The sequence below is a fragment of the Pelmatolapia mariae genome, linkage group LG14, assembly GCF_036321145.2.
Source record: "Pelmatolapia mariae isolate MD_Pm_ZW linkage group LG14, Pm_UMD_F_2, whole genome shotgun sequence".
NCBI classification, from domain to species: domain Eukaryota; kingdom Metazoa; phylum Chordata; class Actinopteri; order Cichliformes; family Cichlidae; genus Pelmatolapia; species Pelmatolapia mariae.
In genome coordinates, this window is record NC_086239.1 from 13,145,019 (window position 1) to 13,171,359 (window position 26,341).

A 26,341-nucleotide genomic window follows, 5' to 3' on the forward strand; every position below is an offset into this window, starting at 1 on the left:
GCTTTTCTTGAAACACTACAAACTGTAACATTAAACGTTTATACACTGAAAAGAAAACATTTATGTGTTGTGTATTTTTGCTATCTGCAACCCAGGCAGGAAGACAAACAACACAATAAAACAGTTACTTCTGATTGGTATTAAAGTCCAGAGTTTTGGGCGCTTACCTGTTCAATTTATCAAAGTTTTATCTCAGCTTGTGCTCGAGTGTCACCAAGGTTGTGCTGCTCTTTGACCAGGTTGCTGATTAACAAAATGCCTAGAAAGTTGTGAGGTATTTTTCTCCCATCACACACTCACACGGGAAAGCCAACATGGAGACAATGAAGAAGTGGAGATCAGACTGGAAGTATCCCACAATTCTGCTTTGCATTTATGGATTCTTCAGCACAGTTAAACCACTGGAGCCTTTTCTCATCCCGTTTATGACAGGACCGGATAAGAATCTAACAACTGAGCAGGTATATATGACATATGCTAGAAAAGCTATAGTGTAATTCAATCAAAACAGACTTATGATGATTTTCAGTTTTTCGGTCCTTATGGTGAAAAAGTTGGTAACTTGCTCTTTTGTACATGCTGCAATGACAAATAATCACACACACATGCACACACAAGCTGGTGATTCATAGCAGAGAGATAACTGGCATCTTTAAAAAAAAAATCTGAGTGATAGAAATCCAATCAAGATTCTAAAACCTTTAATCGTTTGCTATAAAGTCATGCGTCTCCTTTGATGTGTTTTTCCCTGTCAGGTCAACAATCAAATTTTCCCAGTGTGGACATACTCCTATCTGTCCGTGCTAGTGCCGGTGTTCCTTCTCACTGACTGGCTGCGTTACATGCCTGTAGTGGTGTTTCAGTGTGTTATGCTCTTCATCACCACAGCACTGCTGCTGTGGACAGCAAGTGTGCCAGCCATGCAGGCTACGCAGTTCTTTTACGGAGTCGTGACAGCCAGCGACGTGGCCTACTTCTCCTACATTTACAGGTCATGTAGTACATCTCACAGATTTGGATTTTTAGCATTGCTCAGGGGAGACTTGACATTTTGAATATGCTCTTTATTACAGTGTAATAGATTTGAAGAGATACCGGAAGGCCACCTCTTACAGCCGCAGTGTCCAGCTCCTGGGGTATACAGTGGGCTCCGTGTTGGGTCAGCTGCTCGTCAGCTTCGACCTCATGTCATACAACAACATTCTGGTGTTCACTCTGGTTCTCACTGCCATCGCTCTCCTCACTTCCTTCTTCTTGCCAATGCCACAGAAGAGCATGTTCTTTCATCGAAGACGTGGGAGGCAGACTGCAGCAGAACAGTCAAACACAATAAATGCATCACTGGAAGATGAAGGAGGTGAAATGGTGAAGAGTGGAGAAGGAGAGCCTGATGCTGAGAACCTTGAGGAATCTATCGTTACGCAGAGTTGCGGCCAAGTCCTCCTCCAGCTGTGGAGGGATTTCCGCCACTGCTATTCCTCTAGACAGCTGCTCTACTGGTCTGTGTGGTGGGCAATGGCTACCTGTGGGTATAACCAGACTGTCAACTATGTGCAGGTCAGTTATGAAGGCAGCATAATCAAAAATGTGAGCTGTAAAAGCATCTGAATCACTGCAGCAATCCAAATTGCTACTGGGGGCTGCTTTACGATGGGTTTACCAGCAGTGAACAAATAGTACCTTGTAGCTGCTGAAGCCTTCTCTTGTGTTAATAGAAGGCATTTTATATATATATTTTAAACAGAAATAATTAAACACACACACATCCTTGAACAACCTATGATACCCACACCATACTGTGCAGGTGCTGTGGGAGCATGTGCAGCCTTCTCAGAACTTCAGCATTTACAACGGAGGCGTGGAGGCAGTCTCAAACCTCTTAAGTAAGCAACATTAGATGGCATTTCCCCCCCCTCCCTAACTCAAATGGAAGTTATCAGGGACACATAAGATTTCTCAGTACCTAATCAGCTGTCCTAATTTGTCTTATCCCACTGTACATGTTTTCCAGGTGCAGCCACTGCCTACGGGATAGGCTTTACTGAGGTAAGATGGGAGCAGTGGGGAGAGCTGGCCCTGGGTGGTTTCTCTGGACTGAGTGCAGCTTCACTGTTCCTCATGACTTTCACTGGCAACATTTGGGTCTGCTACAGCGGTTACGTCGTTTTCAAGTCACTGTACATGATGCTGATAACTATAGCAATGTAAGAGTGTCAAGTCACATCAGGGTTTATACTTTCCCACATGATTTTTATTGCAGATATAAGAGCAAAAAAAACCCTCCCCAACCTTTAGATTAAAACAAATTCTATGCTTCCAGGTATCAGATTGCAGCCGATCTCTCAATGGAAAGATATGCACTAGTCTTTGGGGCAAATACCTTCGGAGCACTGGCTCTACAGACGATTATCACGTCCGTTGTAGTTGACAGTAGAGGGCTAGGCCTGGCCATCATTCCCCAGGTAAGCCATCAGATCACAAAATATGTACAGCAGCACTGTTTATTTGTCCATTAGCATCATTAACCTTTTAAACGTGTACTCTTCTTTGCAGTTCACCGTGTATTCCAGCTACTTCTTGGTCATCTCTGTTGTTTTTTTACTTCGGGGTCTATTTAGTATTTGGAGAGCACAAAGAAGCAAAAAAGAGACAATTCCTCCAGACAAAGACGAAACTCCAGGCAGCGAAGAACACAGATTCTGAACACGTATAGAGCGTTATAGTGTGTCAGTTATGGTTTCCCATCCCTAAATTGACCTTACATTAGTTCATAAGCAGCAGAAAAAAAATCTTTAAATTACTTACTTCAACATGATGAATAGAAATCATTTTTTTGTACAAAAACAACAATACAAGATAGTTTCATACATCCATATAAATGAATGCTTTGGTCGTTTCTTTTTACTTAAAATTCATTTTAATATATATACTGTATATATTTACACCTTAACTTAAACTTTTTTAATACCCAATGCAAGTAAGTGGTTTTCAGTTCATCAGCCATTTCTTCTGACTGTCATTTGAAGTGTTGCAACTCTGTCAGCAGGGCGGAGACAACAGAGAAATGAGCCCCCCACCCCACCCATCCCTGATGTAGCATTCAGTCCTCCTCCTAACCCCACCTTGACAACAGAATATATTCATTTCCTTAGTGAGAACAGTTTATCTAAAAGGGTCCTGCACAAATAGTTTGGTTCTTTACAAATACAGTAACTGGCAGTACCCATTAGCTTTTCAAAGCAACAGTTCTGTCTTAGCAAATTCTGTGTGTTAGATACAAATACTGATATGCACAAAGAGCTAATTTCCTAAAAGAAAAAAAAAAATGTACAGAATTGCAGCATAATGAATGGGATATACTGTATGCAATAACTTAGTTTTCAACCAGTTCGATTATACATTGTGGCTCAGTAGAGGCCAGGCTAGTTCACAGGTTAAATAAAGGGGAGGGCATCGACCTCCCCCTCTGCACACACCATCACTGTTTTGTAGCCTTCGACAGTGTCAGCACGACTGTGTCGCATATTGTTCCATTTATGACAAACTGCGATAGAAAATACAAATTCTTACAAACATTGTGTTTTTAAAGCTACTTGTGAAACAAAAACAGTGCAATAGGTGCAAGCGTGCCAGTTGTTGACCCTGTAGTGCAGCTGACATGATGGACCGCTATAAGAAGGGGTTTGTGGAAGAGCCTCCAGCTGGATACTGCGCAGGTGGACCCGCACCCTGGAACGAAAAAGGGAAGCACGCAGTGAGACTGTGTACTAAGGGTCTTGTCCAGTGTTAACTGAGAAGAAAGTATGCTAGCTATATGGCTGTTCACCAGAGCAATGGGCTGGTTATTCAAAAAAAACAAAAAACAAAGCCATCCCTCACAATAAAATCTACACAAAGAACTGAAGTCTCTTAATTTATTTTTGTGTCAAACACAGATCAAAAGTGCTGTGCAAAAGTCTCGGGCCACCTCGTAGTATTTTATTCTATTGCATATAGTTTGTTATTCTTTTTATCTTCTCCTATACCTTTTTTTTTCCATTTGTGTTGTTCTAACTTTGCACTGTCTACTTTCTGCAACTTTGCACTGTCTACTTTCTGCAACTTTGCACTGTCTACTTTCTGCTGTGACACAACAAATTTCCCATGTGTGGGACTAATAAAGCTTTATCTTATCCATCTTATCAACAGGTGCAGGAGGTTATTCAAATGTGAAACACTTTTCCTGTGACACAGGAAAATACAGCATGAGTCAATAACTGTTTGTACAGGTTCTAATATACCAAAGTCAAAATTTTGTATCACCACCTTTATTCTTCAACACAGACTAAACCCTCTTTGGCAGCTCTCTAGTAATTACGTTAACTAGTCATGAGGAATAGTTCTCCAGGCTTCTTGAAGGACATTCAAAGCTCTTCTCTGGATGTTGGCTGATTTTTATTCTGTTCTCTGTCAAGATGATTCCACACTACTTCAATAATGTTATGGCCCGGGCTCTGGGGAAGCCAATCCATGACTGATAGTGTTCCACTGCGTGGTTTTCCATTCAGGTTTGCTTTTGGCAGTGTGTTCAGGATCATTGTCATGGTGACAAATATAGCAGCACAGAGGTTCAGAAGGTCCTGAGTTCGACTCCACTATCTGTGTGGAGTTTGCATATTCTCCCCATGTTTGCATGAGTTATAGGTGTGAGTGTGAATGGTTGTCTCTCCATTTTAGCCCTGTAATAGCCTGGCTGCCTCTCACGGGTAGCCGGGGTAGGCTCCAGTCTCCACAGTGTCTTACAGATGTCTGTAAACACAGTGGGACCCTCTCCTGACTTTTTTGAACATACTGCTTCCTGAAGAATGGCTTCTTGTCGGCCACCCTTCCACTAAGACTATTTCTGATGGATCAACTGAAGCGTCAGATGATGAGGGCCAGCTCTCATGTCTTGTGTCAGCTCTTGTTGGATTAAAAAAAAAGAAAAATCTATTTCTTAACAGCATGACTTTCATTATACTTTTCGTCTGCGGTAGATAGTTTTTTTTTTTGTCCTAACACATACACACATGCCATTTTATGTCTATCAAACTATGTTTTTATTGGCATTTTTCACAGATTCAACTAAATAATCTGTTCTGGTTCATTTCCAAGTTGTCTGCTATGTGTAGAAACACTGGGTCATGCATTGAGTTAGTCGCCTTTTTTATACTTGAATGATTGACAGGTCAAGTGGCTTAAACAAACATCTGAAAATGTTCAGGTACAAGGACTGAACTGAAAACGCCCGGCTGCTTAGAAGCAAGATATTACAGTGGCTTGCAAAAGTATTCGGCCCCCTTGAACTTTCCCACATTTTGTCACATTACAGCCACAAACATGAATCAATTTTATTGGAATTCCATGTGAAAGACCAATACAAAGTGGTGTACACGTGAGAAGTGGAACGAAAATCATACATGATTCCAAACATTTTTTACAAATAAATAACTGCAAAGTGGGGTGTGCATAATTATTCAGCCCCCTTTGGTCTGAGTGCAGTCAGTTGCCCATAGACATTGGCTGATGAGTGCTAATGACTAAATAGAGTGCACCTGTATGTAATCTAATGTCAGTACAAATACAGCTGCTCTGTGACGGCCTCAGAGGTTGTCTAAGAGAATATTGGGAGCAACAACACCATGAAGTCCAAAGAACACACCAGACAGGTCAGGGATAAAATTATTGAGAAATTTAAAGCAGGCTTAGGCTACAAAAAGATTTCCCAAGCCTTGAACATCCCACGGAGCACTGTTCAAGCGATCATTCAGAAATGGAAGGAGTATGGCACAACTGTAAACCTACCAAGACAAGGCCGTCCACCTAAACTCACAGGCCGAACAAGGAGAGCGCTGATCAGAAATGCAGCCAAGAGGCCCATGGTGACTCTGGACGAGCTGCAGAGATCTACAGCTCAGGTGGGGGAATCTGTCCATAGGACAACTATTAGTCGTGCACTGCACAAAGTTGGCCTTTATGGAAGAGTGGCAAGAAGAAATCCATTGTTAACAGAAAACCACAAGAAGTCCCGTTTGCAGTTTGCCACAAGCCATGTGGGGGACACAGCAAACATGTGGAAGAAGGTGCTCTGGTCAGATGAGACCAAAATGGAACTTTTTGGCCAAAATGCAAAACGCTATGTGTGGCGGAAAACTAACACTGCACATCACTCTGAACACACTATCCCCACTGTCAGATATGGTGGTGGCAGCATCATGCTCTGGGGGTGCTTCTCTTCAGCAGGGACAGGGAAGCTGGTCAGAGTTGATGGGAAGATGGATGGAGCCAAATACAGGGCAATCTTGGAAGAAAACCTCTTGGAGTCTGCAAAAGACTTGAGACTGGGGCAGAGGTTCACCTTCCAGCAGGACAACGACCCTAAACATAAAGCCAGGGCAACAATGGAATGGTTTAAAACAAAACATATCCATGTGTTAGAATGGCCCAGTCAAAGTCCAGATCTAAATCCAATCGAGAATCTGTGGCAAGATCTGAAAACTGCTGTTCACAAACGCTGTCCATCTAATCTGACTGAGCTGGAGCTGTTTTACAAAGAAGAATGGGCAAGGATTTCAGTCTGTAGATGTGCAAAGCTGGTAGAGACATACCCTAAAAGACTGGCAGCTGTAATTGCAGCAAAAGGTGGTTCTACAAAGTATTGACTCAGGGGGCTGAATAATTACGCACACCCCACTTTTCAGTTATTTATTTGTGAAAAATGTTTGGAATCATGTATGATTTTCGTTTCACTTCTCACGTGTACACCATTTTGTATTGGTCTTTCATGTGGAATTCCAATAAAATTGATTCATGTTTGTGGGGGCCGAATACTTTTGCAAGCCACTGTAAGAAATGAAAGATGAGTTAAGATTTTTGCACAGTACTGATCCAGGAGACTATAGCACATAGCCACCAGACTAACCAGAAAAGGGTTGCTAGAGACCATAGGTCCTGCCATTGCCTGCCCAAAAGGAGTTGCAACAGACTTGGCCTGGCCGAAGGCTGGAAATCCTCCACCTGAAAGACATAATGTGATTTCAACCGTTACATGATGGACATGGATCTCTCTCTTATCTATCTAGCTTTCTCTATATTATTTTCATATAGCTATAAATATAATTAAAACAACAACAACAACAACAACAACAATAATAATAATACCACCAAATCAAATAAGACCTCTTCCGTCAGGGTTAATTGAGTGAACCAAATATTACATGAAGAAAAGTCTTCAACATTTTACGACCACTTGACTACTACAGCTCAAATCTCACCATAGCCATTATTGTCTACATGACACACACCGTTGGGTTGCTGGGGATACGCGGGAGGCTGAGGGAAGGGAGCCTGACCAGGAAAGGGTTGCTGGAACGTTCCACTAAAGCTGGTGGGGAGGTTGTAGGCTGCAGTATTCCCAAATCCAGCTGGCATACTCATGGAGCCTGTGCCAAATGGTGCTGCAAAATAGCAGAACAGCAACATTTAGGAACCAACAAAAGCTCAACACATAATAGGCAAAATTTGGTTTGATCTATTGCTGCGATTCTGTAACCCAGTGTGACTCGTTTTGGGCAAAAACATCTATAATTCAGTATTGTGTGTCCTGCTGGGATTGTCAGAATCTCAGGGTTTTTTTTTTTTGTTGTTGTTTTTTTTTGGATAGTTTAAACACATGCAATAAGAGTGTCTGCACACAAGCTGTAGAAAAAAAAGAAAAGAAAAGAGGGAGTCAGAATCAGACATCAGTAAGTTTAGTGGCAGTGTCTGATCTCTGGTGAACACACAGGAGCAACAGCTGGGATCAAAATGTGTCAGACAGCCAGCTAAAAACCAAGCAATTCTATCAGTGATTTAAGAAAAACAAAAGAAAACATACACACACAGTTTACAGCTGATAAAGTGATACAGGCTTCATTCATTCATTGAATGAAGCATATCTGGTAATCAGCGTGATTAATAACTCAGGGTGTAAGTTTTCTTTTAATGAACAATAAAGTTTATTATTTCTCCTTTAATTCTTTAACCGAGAAGAGGACTATGCTGCAGAAACCACTGAGACATGTGGCAAACATGAATCCATCCTCAAGCCTATCGTTATTAGTCATTTCTCATTCAGCTTCACTCTGTTCCTCTGTGATGAAATGGTAACTGGATTATTGGGCTATTTCAGTGGTGCCGTGTTTACGTCTTTCGAGATTTTCCTCAGTGACAGCTAAAATCATTCACTGGCAGAGCAAAGCACATGAGAGCAAAGGGGAAGCAGTTAGCACAAACAAACCTACCAAAGGTGGGAGGATACCCATGCCAATGAAGAACCCTCATCAAGCCTGTCCAGCACGCCAAGGACAATAAGACAGACAACTGAATCTAAAAATTCTTCACCATACAGATTTATTTTTAATTTTTAAAATCAATCTCTGCACACCAGTAAATGGCAACACTTCTCTTGCTAACCAGTTCCATAGTGAATTGTAGTTTTCAATCTTTTTGCCCTCCTCCACTTTCCTGTTGCTTTTTCTGTGTTTGGCATTGTGATCAGAGATATAATCACTTCTGTGGTAGCACAGGCAAAAGTTGCCACTTCCAATGTGCAAGAAAAGACAGCTTTTAATACACTAACTTTATGACTGAACAAGTGCATTTAATTTCTATACACACTGTTAAACTGAACTACTAAACTAAGCAAGTAAGCAAGGTGTTAAGTGAGTAAGGTGATTCTCAAAACACACACAGACACAGCCAACAAAAACAAACCTGCTGCAGCTGCAACAGTTGCTGCTCTGCCATTGCACTGGAATGGGTTGGTTGGAGCTGCTGCTGGGACAACACCAGGAGCTACAAATGGATTGGTTGGGTGTGCTGATGGGAAAAACAGCATCAAATTAACATTAATTAGCATGAAGTCATAAGCAGAAATTAAATTAAGTTTTAAGTTATGATAAAGTTACGATGCTTTAAGAATCATCATTTAAGTATGTAAGTTTTACAAATTGAAACTGCCAAATCTCTCTGTGATTGTCTCATAGTTTCCTCAACCTCACTCTGAAATTATTCAGAAATGTAAAACAACCGTGTTAATTTTGTGAACATTGTTACCATAACAAATCAGAGACGTGTTTAAGTTCACTTACCTCCAAAACCCTGAGCCATGCCGGGCACAGCCTGCTGTATTTGAGCTGTTGACACCCCCGTCTCTGAGCCAAACACACTCCTGTAGTGACACACAGTTAGCACATAAGTTTAGGAAAGGATGCAAAAAGAAAGGAAAAGGCCACTGAGCACCTAAGCGTATTCTTGGAACACTGATCATCAGAATGAAGAAAAAAAGATTTGTCTGATTTATGTTGGTTTGTGTAGTCTCTTACCCTTGTGAGGTGCTGGTGGTATTGTAAACACTGGTGGCAGGTGCTGAGGTGCTGAAGACTGTATCAAGCTCAGCTAGAGCAGCATAGCGGTCTCCACCTGCTGGCTGTTTCTGAGGCAAACCACCCACTCCTGCTGCTGCTGCTGCTGCTGCTGCTGCTGCTGAGCTCACCCCACCAGGAATACCACCTCCTAGAATAGAAGTACATAAAAGCAAAGCCAGGTTCAATTTACCTCAGTTCACTTAATGCAGAAGAAAATGCTGTTAAACTTTCAAAGAGGTCCGGAGATAGCTGCCATACTGAACCTACTGAAATTAACAGGGAATAAATGTTAGGTCATTAGGAAATGTATATTTTCTAGCCCAAAAATACATATTTATATGAGAAAAAACAGCTCAGTACAATTCACAGATACTCAAACACCAAACTTCTAATAATGTGGTATTAAAATGCTCAGTCAAACCTAGATGTATAGCATTCACAGAAGTGAGGAGGCATTTCAGTCATGTCCAGTTGCCTTTTTGCAGCTGGTTCAGTAACATTGAGGTATAGACAATCGTGATCAGAAGTTTACATTCCCTCATCGTAAGAATTAATGTCCTGGCAATTTGGGGATTTTGAGGATTTCTTTGTCATTGTCCTAAGAAGCAGGATTGTTCAAAGTCCAAGGAGGTCAGTGAAGATACGAGTATTGGTCAATTCAATGGCTGCTATCAAACAAATTCTTTTTATGCTGGCAAAAAGGCCAGAAACTACCAGTTACAGTCAATCATCAGTAACGAGAAGTTAAAAGGTTTTGGCCTTGTCAAGTTAAAAGATTATAGAACCTTTAGCACTGCTTATTAAAAGATTTAAGTGAATGTATGCATATATTTGAGTCCATATTTGTGATTTTGATCCTATATGAATTAGATAACCTCCCAAACGAATTAAAATTTGTGCAATTTTTTTTAAGTCATTAGTCTAAAAGCCCAAAATTACCTTGACATTCATGCCCACGATGAGTGTATGTAAACTTCTGACCTCTACTATGAGTATAAATTGCTAGAAAATGTAAACCAGCCCTTTTTTAGAGACTGCCTATCCCTGCCATGAGAAGAAAACTTATAGGGACTTAAATCTATGCGCCTAATTAAACCTAGTTTTCAGTTTGTATTTTTGTTTTTCAGTCATTCTCTAGCCCTACAATGGACATCTATGAAACAGGCTAGGCATGAAGGGTTTACCTGGCTCTGTTTTGGCAGAGCTAAATATGTTATCCAGGTCAGCCAGGACTGCGTATTTATCGGCAGAAATGTTAGTACTCTGTACAACGTCTCTGCCAGCTCCTGTGGAGTTACTCTGGGAGGAGGAACTGAAGGATCCAAAGTCAGCACTACACGATTTGGGGAAGTTCTCAAAATTTGCAAAACTGGCATTTGCTAGTCCCCCTGAGGCGCTACCTGTATGAAAGAGAGAGATTAAAGAGTCATAAGGGGGACTGTGATTGTTGGTTTTGAGAAACAACAAAACAGGTTGGAGAGGGAGAGAAGAAGCTGCATGATGGGCAAACTTGGAGTCAGGCTGGGAAAGGGACACCTTCTAAAGGATAGATAGCAACATCTGTCCTTTGTTACACTGCACTATGCTGGCTTTTCATTAGCCTATGAACCAAAAGAGCACACACAATTAGCACTTATATGTGTTAGAGGCTGAGCATGTGCAGGGCAGCAATTTTCTTGTGTGACTCCAATACTTCCGACTTCACCACGATACTGTGGAGAAAGGAAGTTAAAGACAAAACTCATCAAAATGTATTCACTGAGAGACAGAAAACAAGTTGTTATCTCCCAAAAAAATCTCTTTAATATGCCCTGCAGATTTTACTGAGCGCTGTAATATCAACACGATCACTCTCAAGCAGGTCTAAACGTGTTAGAGCAGAACGAAACATTAATCTCTTAATGTTTACCTATTTTCTGCAACAGACTGCAAAATAATTTGATCACTCTGGACATCTTTATGCAACTAATTCAACACTCCATGTTAATGCTTGGAAACCCTCAGTTCACACATTCCTGCATATTACAGAGAAAAATTGAGGTTTTGCTACAGAGCAGTAATTTCCATATTGCAGCACATGAAGAGCAGATTTGTATGGAGCCCATTAAAAGCAAACACAGAATAATAAATTATTTTGGACACCGAGGTAAAACAATCAGAGCTAACTGGGACGCAGCACAGTTGTTGTGACCCTAAGGGGGAGAGAAGGCAATTTTTAGTAATGACACCGATACCGCTGCATTTTAATCAGCAGTTCACTGCTTTCTATGAAATATTGGTTATTTAATGACTTTTAGGTCAGGGACACTAAAGGAGTGTGAGTTTCAAGGCATCCCACATTACAGTTTACAAAAAATAGATTCTAGGGTAAAAGCTTTTGTAGAAGTAATGTTTCAAATCAAATCAAATCACTTTTATTGTCACATCACATGTGCAGGTACACTGGTACAGTACATGTGAGTGTTTGCATAAAAATCTAGAGATTAAGGTCTATTTTGCACAGTAGGTCATATTAATCATTGCAACAATCAAAGATTAGTAGACCTATGTTTAACCACTGAGCTTTATCAGCTGTTAATTTTAGTATAGATGGATCAAAAAGAGCAACACAGTGACAGTGACACACACACACACACACACACACACACACACACACACACACACACACACACACACACACACACACACACAAAGAGAGGATTGGGATCACAATGACTACACATACAAGATGGGTGAAAGAGTGAAAGCTGTTATGAGGGCAAGCGCAGAGAGACTTACTGTGTGAACACTGGAGAGGCAGAGCAGTGGCAAACTCACCCATACTGCGGCTGGATGAGAGCACAGTGAACGCTGGCAGCCAAAAATCAAAGAGGGAGGCAGAAATGGGGTAATGAGCAATGTAAGATGGCAGAGAAATCAAAGAAATGATGTCAGGTAATCCAGAGGTAAACATTAAGAAGTGCTAAATCAAAAGCAAATCAAATACTGCTAAAGCAAAGGATAAAAAACCCCAAAACAAAACAAAAAACAAGTAAGACAGATTTGACAGCTGAAGGCAGACAGTGCAAGGCAGTCAGTATCTGTGAGAAAGCCACTTAAAAATGTTTCCAATAAAAATAAACACAAAGGAGGCCACTTCACACAGAGTCAATATGCACCTCCAGCAGAGGGCACTGTAGTACACAACATTTTCCTGACAGGAAGTGAAGTTTGTGGCAGTAACTACTGTTCAAATAAGAGTATGTGACTTATGAGTCAAAGTGCTGAAAATAAGCCAGAGGATGTGCCAATAAGCTGCCAATGTATTTTTGAAACACTGTAGGAGAGAGAGAGAGAGAGAGAGAGAAAAAAAAAGAAGCTTTGGCTGACACCGCATGTATTGATTAGCACTCATTATGCAGCCACGCTGAGCCGTATTACACTAATGTGGAGATCCTCAAGTGTTTCTAAAACAAAACACTGTGTGGTTACAGGATTACAGTACCACATCCATAACAAACCTGGTGGTTTTTTTTTTTAGACCGTTACAAGTAATGGTCTACCTAGTCACTTGATCTGGAACCTTATAGGATTCATCCAATTTCGCTTATTGTATAATTAAGGACTACTAGCTCTATTGCACAACACCAGCATTAATTTAGAACCTCAAAAGTACACAAAAATGTTATTTTCTCAGACATGTGGCTAAGCTGTATGAAGCTTGTGTATGCCCAAAGTAAAGTTTACAGTAAATTTCTCTAGTGAGGTACAGTGGATAATCTCCTGAACACAGTACTTCACGTCTTAGTCTCTTTTACCCTCTTTTAAACAGGATCATCTGAAAACCATACAACTCTCTGGTGTAAAGAAATGTTTACATTTGAACAAAAAAATGAATGAACACTACACATATGGAAACGTTTGGGAACAGAGGTGATACAACAGTTTAAACAAACCAACAAATGATGATGTGAGAGAAATTTTGACTACCATTGAGGTGTGTGTGACTAAATTCTTTGCCTATGTAAATTCTTACATGTCTGCCTGTGTACATAAAGCAAACCTGTTCCTCTGTGTTATTGATTTAGTTGTGTTATTTGTCCAGTAAAACCAGCTTGCTCTACCTGTATTTGGGGGTTGAAATGGGGCTTGGGGTGCAGAGGGAAAACCACCTGTCGACCCAGAAGTGTTCCCGAATGCATCAAAATTAGCAAAGTCTGCCTCTCCTTTGGTATTCTGTGCCACTTGAAGTTGTGTAGAGGTGTTGTACAGACAAACAGATGGAGAAAAAAAAGTGAGGGGAAAAAAAAACAAAAAACAATGGATTAATGAATGAATGCATACAATATCCAAAGACATGAATGACTGCAAAACAAATACAATGGGTTAAACACTAATAAAATACAATGGGTGATGTGTTAAATGTGAGGAATAAGCAGAGTAGTAGAGCAGTGCAACTTAAAATGCGTAGCAGCTTATATACCTCGACATTCACTATTTCCCAGTGACACCCAAGAGTCCTTCATGTGCACACCCAAATATAAAGCAGGACTTGTGTGCTTAGCACTACACACATCATTAATTTGCACACATCTGTGCGCATGTTTGTTAGGTGTGTTAACGCCACTTTAGTTCTTGCATTAAGGGTGAATCTTAAAGGCTCTGAGGGAGAAATGAGAGGACATTATCCTCCATTGAAAGCAAATGCTAACAGCCACATGTTACAAGTATTAGTAACCATGGCAATTTGTCTGTCTGATGCAATTTTATAATATACTTTGATACAATACAAGGACACATCATGACTCCTGACGTATAGCAAATTCCCATCTTCTCCAAACTGGTGGCATCCTAATCCCATCTAATGTAGTAAATACACCACCTCTGGAGAAGTGCCCAACCCACATCAAATATCTATAACCCCAGTTATTTATTGGTAAGAGATTCGTAATTGGGCGTTTTTTTGTCGTTTATTGTGGATTATGTGTGCTGAGGACTTTACAATCTTCATGTACATTGTACATGCCCAGGGAAATGAGATACTGGTGTGACCTTCTTGAAAAGGCAGTTTAACCAATTCTAAGTGAGATCTCCATTAGAGACAAGTTGCTGGCTAAGCTAATCAATGCCATATGAGCCATGCACGTTTCAATAATAAAACTCGAAAACATTGGTTGAAGCAAATCAGACCTTGCCTACAAGTGTTTTAAAGTGGTAACTACATTACTTGCTCATGTTTTTGTTAGTTGCAGTGTTATTGGTCTGTTGCTTACTTGTGTGGCTGTTGAAGTGTGCAAAGTTAGCAAAACTGGAGCTGGCGCCTGCATTCATGTTGGGCGGGGCAGCAAAGATGTCACCACCCAAGTCACTGAGGAGGTCATATTTCTTGTCATGGAGCTGCTGCTGATGGGTTTGTCCACGGCTCACTACAGGAGACTGGTGACGACAAGAGATGCATTTGAAAAAAATTAATAAATAACTAAACCGGCATAAATGAGCTCCTAAACAGCCTTCATGCAAATTAATAAAGAGGAGATAATAGGCCACATGAAAAAACAGACTGTGGTGACACTGTCTCATTAGCGATGAAAGATGAACCTTATCTCAGTGGGCAAATTTGGTCATTTATCATAAACAAGATGAATATGCTTTTGTCTTTAAAGACATGGCTTCTTAATACTGCTGTGAAAGAATTCACAGTCTAATCCTGGACTGCACCTGTTGTCAATAAATCTGTCATTGCATTTGTGCGAAGAGTCGTTATTTTCTTTGTATCTATGAGATACTTTTTAATTAGCAAATCACTTAGCAAATTAAGTCCAATGTAAACATGTCAGTAAAGCATTTAGGAATGTGTGTGTAAATGGATTACTAAGTAACTGTGGTAGTGTTGAACCACAGAGCATTCAGCAAAGTAAACAAGGTCATCAACTGGTAGCATCGTTTCCGCTAAGGCCCCATCATGAGGTTTCATTTTAACATCGGCAACAACGCTGAGTGTTAACCGTCGATTGATAACCCAGCTCAAAGCTGAAAGTGTAACAGCATAAATATTCACACCATTGTAAAGACCAACCTGAGGTGAGAATATGTAGTAACAACTAAATATTTTCACCTCAACCCTGCTAGATGTGGCATATATGGCACACTGCACAAGAACCAGTTTATGCTGTCCAACATATGTGTTAATCATATGAAGACTTGTGTGCATGTGTGTACACTATGCAAGTCTCACCTGATTTGGTGGGGTGTGTTTGTTGAGGTGTAGAGAGGGTGCCGACTCCCCCAGCAGGGACTTGAGTGGTCTAACCTCTGGGGTGCTGCTGGTGCTGCTGTTTGAGGAGCCAGAGATGGAAGCATGGACTGACGCCACTACCTTGGCCTGCTCAGGAGGCACGTACCTTGGAAGCAATTAACAATTTATGCATTACTTACACTAAAATATATATATTTTTTGTTAGTTTTAAACTACCATTTATAAGAGTGAGACACTACAAGTTGTGTGTGCGCACAACAGAGCAGACCACGTGAATGCCTGTCTGCAGCAAACCTAGCATGTTCAAACATGCACTAGTCATTGCTCTCATTTTGATCATATTTCAGACTAAACACTAGATGGGTGAGTTGATGTTTTGTAACAACATCCATTTATCTTCTGCTTACCCAATTCACACTTTGGGTGTATCAAATTTGTCATAACAAAATGCAGAGGATAAATAAAAATCTTACAAGAAGCCGTTAAAGATGCATCAGTTTGTTAGTTGTTTTCTTTTTTCTTTTAAAATCACTGAGTGATCAGCGACAATCAGTGACTAACTTTTTAACTCAAACAGTAATCATTTGGCTAGTTCTTATTTCACAAACACCAAAGACACTTTTAATTTTTATTCAGTCAAAAAAAAATAAGCCCTAGAACATCTAGACAAAGCTCATACATATTTCAATTGATTAAAGCCTATAACTTCATGGAGCAATTAAGTCTTGCACATAGAGCAGCTTTACTGTAATGACCTAGATTCTGTGCATCTCAAGAGGGGTATTTGGTGGCTTGCTAGAGGCTAACTGCTATGAGGCACATGTGAAACATTCCAAGCCAGAGAGAGAGCGAGAAAAAAAAAAAAAACCTTTGCACAATGCACACTGACAGAAATCTTTTCTCAGCAAGCTTATGATACTGACATACCATCTCTTTTTCTCATATTTATCTTGTAGGAACTCCTTGACTTTCTGTGGTTCTCTGAAGTCTGGTACTGAAGAGGTTCTGTCATCATAAAGACCGAGCCAGATCTGTTTACAAACCTGAGAACACACAGAGTTAGAGAAAGGGATTTTTGGAGGAAGCGGCACACACACGCACAGAGCTTTGCCATCAGTCATTATTAGTAATGAAATTGTTCCAATAAAGTAAAAATAGACAAGCAAATAAAAAGACAAGCCACATGTAAGATAAAGTTGCAGAGTAAAGAAAAAAAACAAAACAGAAAACCCCCTTTGACTTCTACAAAAGTACGGTTTAAGACCTCAGCAAATTAAACAGCTGAAATGCCAATGACAAATAAAACGAGTACTTTTCTTTTTATTGAAGAAAAGCGATTCAATTTTATATAATTGACAGATAAAGGGGTTGCGAACCTCTGCCCTGGTGTAAACCTTTGCAGCAATAAGTAAAATTCCACATTGGAGTGGTGGAATTTTATCCCATTTCCATGCTTTGAACACATTTGACTCTGGGATGAGGGTGGAATTCTTCACGTGGACCATGTGCTTTAGGCTATTCCATTTTAGTTTGCTCAAGTTCAGGACTTTCCAAAACAAGCTATTCCAAAAGATCCACTTTATTTTTCTGTAAAAATACTGGAGAACAAACATGTTTGGTGCACATATAAATAAATTGCAAAATAATATATTTTATGCATCTTAGACTGCAGTGGTCTTATTTCTGTTTCTAGACACAGTGAGCTCACAGTGGGCTCTCTGGGAGAACCAGAAGACTCCCGGTCATCATGCAGTTCAAGACAGTAAAGCTGTAGTAGGTCTAACTTCAGGATGAGCCTTGGAGTGCTGCATGGTTATTAAGGACCACCACAATGACAACCTGGCAAATGAGCCACCAAGAAAGAGAAACAATGACATGGGAAGGGCTGGTGCGAGCTGAATAGTCACAACTGGACTTTCAGGATGTCTAGAAGTAGATCAGTTGCGGATGGCATTGTTCTCCTGGATAAAACATAATAAAAATAAACAAACAAAACAAAAACACTGTGCTGATATGAGTCCCCAACTATACTTGGGCAGCTATTAATATTATCTAGGTGTTGTCAAAATAAATACTTTGTGTGAAAAACACTGCTTTAAACAGGGAAACACTGGGACTGGGCACCAATTTATGACAAACAGTTTATAACATTGTTTCCCAAAAAAACTTTAGTTGGGTAAGCCACCAGCCACATAAATTAAATCCTCCTTCCGCTCACCTTCACTGCCTCCACAGAGAATACATTTCAAGCACTGAGAGCTTGGTACTGGTTACTAGCCAAGGTAACCATCTATTTAAAGTCTTCTAATATCTGAGAGATACTTTAAAGCTACAGCTCATTCCAGAATGTAAGGATGAGAGGTGATGGACGATGCTACAGAAATGTTTATGCACATGAGAAGAGCGGTGTTGTCTTTTTGACTTTGTTTTTTTTTTTTTGTTTTAGTGTTGTAGTCATTTCTAGTTAAGTTGCGTCTGGCCTCTCATATCAGACTTTCACAAAGGCTATAGTTCAGCCAGTTCCTCGACACATTACTAATGCACAACGCAAGTCAGAGTGACTGTATCTCCTTAACTCCCTAAAGTGCTTGAAGGAACGTATTAGGACCAAGCTGAAAAAGAAAGGGCATCTAATTTTTGGTAAGTTGACTTGGCGTAGAAACAAAAGTGGCAACAACAAATGAAAATTCAGATTGATTATTTAAATCATTTTTTTGTCGATTTTTTTGTTAATTCCCATTATGATGATATTAAAATGTTAGTATATTTCATCTACATCTAACGGTAGAATATATTAAGTCACAGAGAACCTGTATTAAGGTCTCATGCATTGCTCATCACAAATTTACAACCCCCCCACAAAAAAACATAACACAGTCATACACCATTAATATTAAGAAACCTTCACTCAGTATGTAAACCTTGTCATGTCAGTGTTTGTCAAGTGCGCTCTATGAAGACAGAAAGGTAACTTACAGGCAGTATTTATACACCAGCTTTCAAGGGTATATGCATCAGCTCCAACCTTGAGTCTCCTTCATGTCTGCCTTCCATGCCACTTTGCCACATCCTTTAATAGACTGTCCTTCGTGGGTGGCACTGCACTATTTCATACTCTGTTTACCCGAAATAGCTCGTCCCTTTGGTATTTTGCACAGTGCAACTGGTCGATTGTTTATACTTCTCATAAGTAAATAGGTGCCAGTATAATGCATGAAATGCTTGACCTGTCTATTCAATAAAAGTGTGTCACAACACCTGTATTAAACTGACAAAACATTTGCCTTACAACAATTTTTGTTGTGGAAAGTAGCATGCACTTTTTAATCTAGAGTTTGTTTTATAAAACTTTCTACAGGAGTAAAATGATAATAGTCCACATGAATTTCAAGCGTACCTAAATTGCCTTATCAAGCATATGTGCTACAGGCTACTTAAATACAAACACTAAAGCATAACTTTCACAACATACACAGCCCATTTCAAGATTTTGGAGGCTGACATTATGCCAAACTGTCTATTAAATATTGAATAGACAAGGACAAACAGTGATGGCTCAACCAACAGCTAATCTAATGAGTCAGAAAGGAAAGCAGTGGGAAAGTTGACCTCGGGCTTAATTTATAACTTTATTAAGCGACAGGGCCGAGTTGCCGTTCCTACCTCATTGCCATGTTTCTGTAAGAACTCGATTTCCTGTTGCGTGAAGGTTGTCATGGAGATGGACTTGACTCTGTGGGGTGGATTCAGTCCTCGTCTATGGAAAAATAGAAACAAGGGTCAATTTAATTTGAAGACAACATACATGAAAACCTCATCTTGATACACTCCAGAGCGCACCTCTCAGGACGGGACCATTTAATTAGCTGAAAGCTGAATGGCTGCTGGTGTGTGTGTGTGTGTGTGTGTGAGACTTAGGACAACTGAGTAACTGAGGACAGGGAGACATGATTATAGAGAGAAATGAAAGAGATAAATAATGACAGAGAGACACACTGACAGAAAAAGAAAGGGAGTACAATAAACAAAGGAAGTGGGTGAAACTCTCTTCACTTACACTGACTGAACTGAGACTGTCCAAACATTAAAAGAATGAACAATCTTCCTTAATATAGAAACTTCCATTATGGAGTAACACCCATTAGACCACACAAGCCAGGCTCACTTTCCTTAGAAGGTCACACAGTCAATGCCACAATGGCCCAAATTAAAAATGCCTGGTTACGGTAGGAGTTGAAAAGAGCAATCATTTGTCTATTATTAAGCTGAGGCCTGATTGTCTGAGCACGTTTTCCTCGAATCGCTTACAGGTGAAAACTGATGTCGTGCTGACTGGCACGGTCACCACCTGTTTTTGTGAGAAGGTGACCACAGAACATTTACCATGCATGAAGACCACTTTAACTGCGAGTTAACAAAAGTACTTGTCAACACATAAAACATATTGGAAAAAAAAAACAAAAAAAACAAAACAAAAACAAATACAAAAAATTCAGTTCTATAAAAAATGATCTGTGCTTCTAGTTGCTTACATTAACCTTTGCTGTTAATCAGTATAATCAGTCCTCAGAAAGTAACTAAAATTATAAATGGGACTGCAACTTTAAATGCCTTTAAAAGCAGAGAAAGTGGTGAGCAGTGAGTAGACTCAAACAGGCATCATCAGCAAATATCATTAGGATAGCCATTACACTGTGCCAACAGTGGCCACAGGCATCTTTTCCTTCCTTTTCCCTTTGCAGCCATCAGCATGTCAGGAGCACAACAGATGCACTCGCTTATGGACATGGATAGTGGATTTAATCAGCCACAACACAGATGTGTTAAAGGAAGCATTCCGACAGCACTCAAAGCCCCATTATACAATAGATGTATTTACAGGTATGGTGGACAGATATAAATGATTAAAATAGCTTTTATCAACCTCAATTTTAATCTCAAACGCAGTAACATGCTACAGAGACATAATGACATGGTATTAACGTTTAGGAACACACAAAGCAAAGTCAGTTTTTTGATTGTGGATAATATACAAAGAACTCTTAATTCAAGTGTTTTTAAATACTTTAACTCCTGCTTTATCATCTACAAGAACTACCAAGAGTTTTGCATGTTTCCCCTGCATCTTTATAACAAGAACATTTTTGTATGAACTTTACAAACTGAAGAACTCACTTGAATAAGTGATGACATGTTTCTGCCACTGAAAACGCTACGTCCAGTTGAACAGGATCAACTTTCTGTGGCTTACAAACACGATGTTATACACAAAGCAGTCAGATCCTGAAGGCATTGAAATACTAGACGGGACTCTTAAATTATTCACTGCTGTTACCTCTAACAGAACTTGTTGTCATTAAACCTTTTTCTCAATACATCCGTCAGTTAGTGGATTGACTTTAATCAAAAAAAAACATTCACTGCTATCTGGTACAGAGTACAGAAGCTACAGTTTAGTTAATTCGTGCTGTTTGTGAACACCCAAAAGACCTGTTGGTTCACATTTAAGAACATCAAATTAAGTTATTTCTTTTAGATCATTATGTCAATGTGAAAAAGATTGCATGAAAATGTGTGGGGGTTTTGCTTTCCCTTCATGCAAATGCTGAGACTGCCACGTACATGACTAATGTTTAAGCAGTGCACTTTTAGTTTTTAATCATTTACTAGTGCTTTGTGTTAGACTTACAAAGATATACACACGGACCAATCACAGCAGAACCACGTCACACTAAAGTAGAAGGAGACTACAAATCCCTAAAATGGAGTTTTAAAAACTAGAATGGTCCCCCGATACTGCACTGCGGGGTAGAGAGGAAAAAAAAGTTACTAAATTCATGAAAAAGTTCCAGCAGTCTCATACTGTATATGACCACATTAGTACATAGGAGCAGTTTGACTCATGAGTACCTGTCTTCAAACTCAAAAGCGTAAAGAACAATTTGAGGGTAGACTCACGATCCATGACCTAAAATCACAGTTTTTCACATAATTCTGTTTTCATTCATGTAATTAAATAAGCCTTTAAGGTCTGACTGGAAATGGTGACCTACATCTCCAACCTTTTGATGCTTCTTTAGGGATATTTGTATGATTGCTGCCAATCTCTTGCATGTCGTCTTTTATTTACAGAAGAAGATGAACCTCAAACATGTGGAGTGTGCACCTGTCTTAGAGCATTACCCGAACCGTGCCTGAGCAAACTTCTCCCCCGAAGTCGAGGTTTTTTTTGACTAGTATACTCAGAGCGTTGGACCTGGGAACAGAATGCATGTAGTGTCTTTGCTACCCGAGTCCTAGCATGGATCTCCAATACCATGTTAAGACCATTTTGTCAAGTAACTGTCAAGTAATAAACAGATGTTACACAGCATCGTCAATTAAGACAAAATGAAACTGGTGCAAGGCAAGAGCACATTTAAAAAGCTTGTGTGCATCTGAAAGAGAGTTAAAATGCTGAGACAAATTTAAGTGAACCTCATCTTGGATTGTCAAGGACCGTGTGAGGACAGGCCAGCGGGGAAGTGATCGAGAATGGTACAAGACAACTGTGCTTTACGTGAGACCACCCTTAACTGTTTCACAAACATTCTAGCTATGAAAAGCAGTGTATATACAGAGTTCTGAATGTATTTATTGTTTTATTAAGACCCCGAGGTGTCAGGGTTTTGAAGTTGCTGGCTGGGCAAACCAATCAATCACTTAGTTTTCTAAAAATGGAACTATTCAATTAAAAAAAAAATTATTGAATTGATTGAAGAAAAAAAAAGAAAAAAAAAGAAAAGAAATCAAGGACAAGCATTTGGAAATGTCATGTCAAAAACTACCCATGGGGGGGGGACAAAAATAAAATAAAAACAAAAAACTAATTGTTTTTAAAATGGATATGTTTTTCCAGCTCCCTGAGGAAGATAAGTGATCAAATTCTAGTCTTACAAAGATTAAACTAGGTCATATAGAGGGAGAGGTTTCCAGAGTCCTTGAGGTCTAAATATTATATCAACGTCTTAGCGGCGTGGTCCCATTGAGGAGTTCTAATTCTGAAAATGTCATTTTTGTTACTTCTATAAATTTTAAAATGTATATTAAGTTGATTTTTTCAGGAGAATTAAATTGCAGTAACAATCATTAGCTGCACAGTATAAAGGAAATGCTTTTATTACAACGTGTCAGAGAACAGTACCACATATTGCACTGTAAAATAATCATGAACTAGTCCCTATTGCACTAGTTCAGAGAAGGGAACTCGGCTCATTTGCATACTGCAACTGCCTCAGGGTAAGAGAAACTGGCAACACAAAGTCTCCAAAGAGAGGAAAGTCCACACATGCACACACTTCATTTCACTGCTTTAGATCCCTGCAAAAAACGATATTTTTGTCTTTTAACAGTACTGTTGTTAAGTGTCTCATACAACAGAAAATACCCATTCTTAATTTAGTGACTCACTAATTTAGTCACCCCATCCCTGTTTCACAGATTCCACACCATTGTTGAGAAATCAAATGTCAGGGTTATATTAAAGTCATTTCTGGTAACTAGCCATTGATAAGATCATGTATCAGCACATTTGGTGTCTGTGACACCTTCCCAACTCTGGTTACTCAGGAACACATAGGTCAAGTGGGGTTACGTCCCGTCATGAGCAAATCTCTAGTAAGACACCGACTGGCGTTCCTCCTGGGAAAGGCTCCACCATCATGAGGAATGTGTTTATATAGCACATTCCAACCCCACCCTTTAAACAACTACAGCTACGGGAGGAAGAAGGTTATTAAGAAGTAGGTTGTTGTGAACTCTCCATCACTCCAGAGAAAGTCAACAGTGGTAATCTTAAAAGAAAAAGGAATTAAAAAGCCACCTGTAATGCTGGATGAGTTTGCTTTGGTTTATTCAGACAAAATAAAGAAAACTCTATGGTTATTCAGAAAATTGGCATGATAAGCCAAGACAGCGATTGGAATTATCAAGTCTGCGCATGAATTTTAACTACTCATATAATTCCAACGTGACCTCACAGCCACTTCCTGTTGCTCACATACACAACATCACATGCTGCTGATGTAGCAGCACAGTGGGGCCACACCACTTCCTGAACCTAAAAATCAGACCAAGCTTCCTGCGCATATGATACAGACATCTATGCTTTCAGGCCCAAACTCTTCCAACAGAAAGATTTTCCTTGAATGTGACCTTTATCTAACCAAAAGTCAGCGAGAAAGACAAAAGAGAAAGGATATGAGGTTTAGAACAGAGATCTCAAGCTAAAAAAATGAACTTAATTAGCTCTCATTACAGGATTTAAAGCAATAGGGCAAGCACATGGGAAATACACAGTGGCGTCCCCACAGAAACACCCACTGGTGGCGGTAAACGAAGGGAAAGTATCAGCAAGCATGTAATTTATCTAATGCTCACCAAAGCTAAGCTATATTAACTCAAACCTGATCAGTGGGCATTTACTAAGCAATAAAAACCTTACCTTTTACCTACACCATTTTTAGAATGATCATTATTCATGAACAGAAAATGGCAAGGTGATCTGTATAAAAGGTGCATGCAGATCTAATTCAAGTATTTGTGTCTGTATGGGTGATGGTGGTAGCACTTATAAGTTATTTTAACATTTAATGTGTGTGTTGTTTCTCAGTGAACTACATGTCAGTGCAGTCTGAAAGGTCGATTACTGCAGAGTATTGAGAATGATTAGTGCAACACGGGCAGTAAGAGGGAAACACTTCCTCCATGTTGTACATCTTTTGCCCCATTTACCACTAAACTGATTTAAAACTGAGTGACGAAGTGATTTGTTATTATTGCATTAAACCACTTTCTTTCTGAATGTATCCAGCATCATACAAACCGGGATCATGCAACATGCAAGAAGGAAATATGACAGCTGAGCTGAGGTGGGACGTGTGTGTGGCAAAATAAGAAGAAGCGGAGTGCTCCACTAATCCCAAGCTTAAAAAAATGCTTATTACACAACTGCACGGAGACTTTATTAAAAAAAATAATAAAAAATTACAAAAAAAACCCCTCCACCCCGCTAGAATGAAACTACAATGGTTGTAAATGCATGGGCTTCGGAGCCGTCGTAGGAGGTAAACTGCAGATACACGGAGAGAAAAAAAAAGCTTTAGATCAACTGCGTCGTCAGCTCTAATTCGAGCTGCGACGTTATGCCAGAGGATATATAATTCGAAAACACAAAATAGATGAGTGAACTACGCACAACTGATAACAGATTTTACATTTATCTCAGCCCCGTCTTAAGATAACACGACTTTCACACGCCCAGGTGTCGACCATCACGTTTGCAGCGAAAATGCGGTTAAGTGAATCAAACATATGGCTCCATGGGGAGGACCGGCTCAGTTACAAGGTGGTGCTTCCTAACGTTACCGGCAGCTGGAAGCAGCAGCAGCTGGCTTATCTGTGGACCTAGCTTGCAAGTGTCAGATAAGTTCACTTGCTAACACTGGATGCTAACGTTAGCTAGCATCTCGGCTGGTTGGTACGCTCGCCTGACACCTCTATGCACCCCGCCCAACGCACCACACTGCAAGACAATGTCAAAACAGCTAAACTCACACTACCTCCTTTTTCCAGTTCCCCATCTGACGGTAGCTAGTACTACTATTTGACTAACTGGCTGGGTTTACCCCGTGTAGCCGAAGCGCATTAATATCGTGTGCGCCATGTCTAAGCTAAGGTCACTGTGCAACTTAATACTTACAGGATGCCAGAGCAGGAGGTACAGACGAAGGAACCCACAGTCATGTTGGCGTAGGTCGGGCCTCGCTGGTCGCAGTCAAAGCACTTTCTGTTGGGAGGCAAACTCGTCATTTCTCTCAGCATCTTCAGGTGTTTCTCCTCCTGTTTTCTCTTCGCACTCGCCGCCATGGTAAAGAATCTATAGCGGGGGTTGAATAAAACCGTGAGAGACGGAAGGCTAGCTAGCTAAAACTAAAAGAGCTGTGCTTTCTTCTTTTGAACGGTTGTCGACTCGTAAAGACAGAGAGTGAATCGGTAGGTGGGTCTGTTGTCAGGGCGGCCTCGCGTCTCCTCGAACAAGGAGTTTTCAGGCGATGGCTCTGGCGCTAGCTAACGGGACAAGAGCTGTGCTGCCATCTACTTCCGCCTTCGCTTAAATCCCGTTATGCAGCCACAGCGAGTCTTCATGACTCAAGGCCAAACGTGAGCCCATTAAACTCATCACAGTCAAAGATATCCACTACAGATAGAGGCTGTTATTTTTAATCTAATTTTATTTAAGTTGGCATTAACGGTGTCGTACGCGCTGTACGCTGCAGGCATTTTAACGGCATCAACAACACAATTTAAAGATTAAAGATTGTGGCAGTTAGCGGCTATGTGTGTTACTTTATCTTCAGTTCAAATTGTGACGTGTACATAGAAGCAGACAGTACGCTCGGTGACTTGTCTGGAGAATTGCAGCGGGCCACAACGCAAACTGGAACAAACAGCATCATCTTGTTTCTAACGGGACAGCTCTTTGGTTGTGCTCCAGACAGCGCAAAGAGCGCCACTATTCTTTCTTTAAGGCAACAGCGCCACTGTGCGGTATTATTACTACAAGACTGTAACAGGACCCAATGTTAATCAAGTCATTTTAAAAAAAATGCACTGCGTCGTTACATAAAAAAAAAATAAAATC

General features: G+C 40.2%; 2 protein-coding genes across 13 annotated transcripts; one reads left to right on the forward strand and one right to left on the reverse strand.

Moving 5' to 3' along the window:
* The first annotated feature begins 314 nt into the window (after positions 1 to 314).
* On the forward strand, positions 315 to 2,758 carry slc19a3a (solute carrier family 19 member 3a). The gene is made up of 7 exons (XM_063494126.1): positions 315 to 461; positions 756 to 991; positions 1,074 to 1,557; positions 1,805 to 1,883; positions 2,012 to 2,204; positions 2,321 to 2,462; positions 2,554 to 2,758. The coding sequence occupies exons 1-7, from the start codon at positions 315 to 317 to the stop codon at positions 2,701 to 2,703; spliced, it is 1,431 nt and encodes a 476-aa protein (XP_063350196.1). The 3' UTR covers positions 2,704 to 2,758.
* Positions 2,759 to 3,100: 342 nt separating this feature from the next.
* agfg1a (ArfGAP with FG repeats 1a) lies at positions 3,101 to 25,805 on the reverse strand. 12 transcript variants are annotated; one of them, XM_063493084.1, is made up of 14 exons: positions 25,400 to 25,803; positions 19,324 to 19,417; positions 16,588 to 16,703; positions 15,640 to 15,805; positions 14,678 to 14,840; positions 13,529 to 13,648; positions 12,243 to 12,275; positions 10,610 to 10,825; positions 9,384 to 9,573; positions 9,150 to 9,229; positions 8,773 to 8,877; positions 7,293 to 7,475; positions 6,941 to 7,035; positions 3,102 to 3,729 (listed from the first exon to the last, which is right to left on the reverse strand). In XM_063493084.1, the coding sequence occupies exons 1-14, from the start codon at positions 25,564 to 25,566 to the stop codon at positions 3,670 to 3,672; spliced, it is 1,788 nt and encodes a 595-aa protein (XP_063349154.1). In that variant the 5' UTR covers positions 25,567 to 25,803; the 3' UTR covers positions 3,102 to 3,669. The 12 variants fall into 12 exon arrangements, with proteins under 12 accessions (XP_063349156.1, XP_063349154.1, XP_063349152.1 ...); XM_063493082.1 differs by having other exon boundaries at positions 12,204 to 12,275; XM_063493083.1 differs by having other exon boundaries at positions 3,103 to 3,729; positions 7,323 to 7,475; positions 12,204 to 12,275; positions 25,400 to 25,801.
* Positions 25,806 to 26,341: the final 536 nt, after the last annotated feature.

What these genes read in the sequence shown, in the direction of transcription:
- slc19a3a (XM_063494126.1), top strand. Translation starts at nt 315, where the DNA reads ATGGAGACAATGAAGAAGTGGAGATCAGACTGGAAGTATCCCACAATT. An exon ending in TACTTCTCCTACATTTACAG is followed by an intron (nt 992 to 1,073) that starts GTCATGTAGTAC and finishes TCTTTATTACAG; the next exon opens with TGTAATAGATTTGAAGAGAT. An exon ending in GGCAGTCTCAAACCTCTTAA is followed by an intron (nt 1,884 to 2,011) that starts GTAAGCAACATT and finishes CATGTTTTCCAG; the next exon opens with GTGCAGCCACTGCCTACGGG.
- agfg1a (XM_063493082.1), bottom strand. Translation starts at nt 25,566, where the DNA reads ATGGCGGCGAGTGCGAAGAGAAAACAGGAGGAGAAACACCTGAAGATG. An exon ending in ACCTCCTGCTCTGGCATCCT is followed by an intron (nt 19,418 to 25,399) that starts GTAAGTATTAAG and finishes ATTTTTCCATAG; the next exon opens with ACGAGGACTGAATCCACCCC. An exon ending in AACACACCCCACCAAATCAG is followed by an intron (nt 14,841 to 15,639) that starts GTGAGACTTGCA and finishes TGTCGTCACCAG; the next exon opens with TCTCCTGTAGTGAGCCGTGG.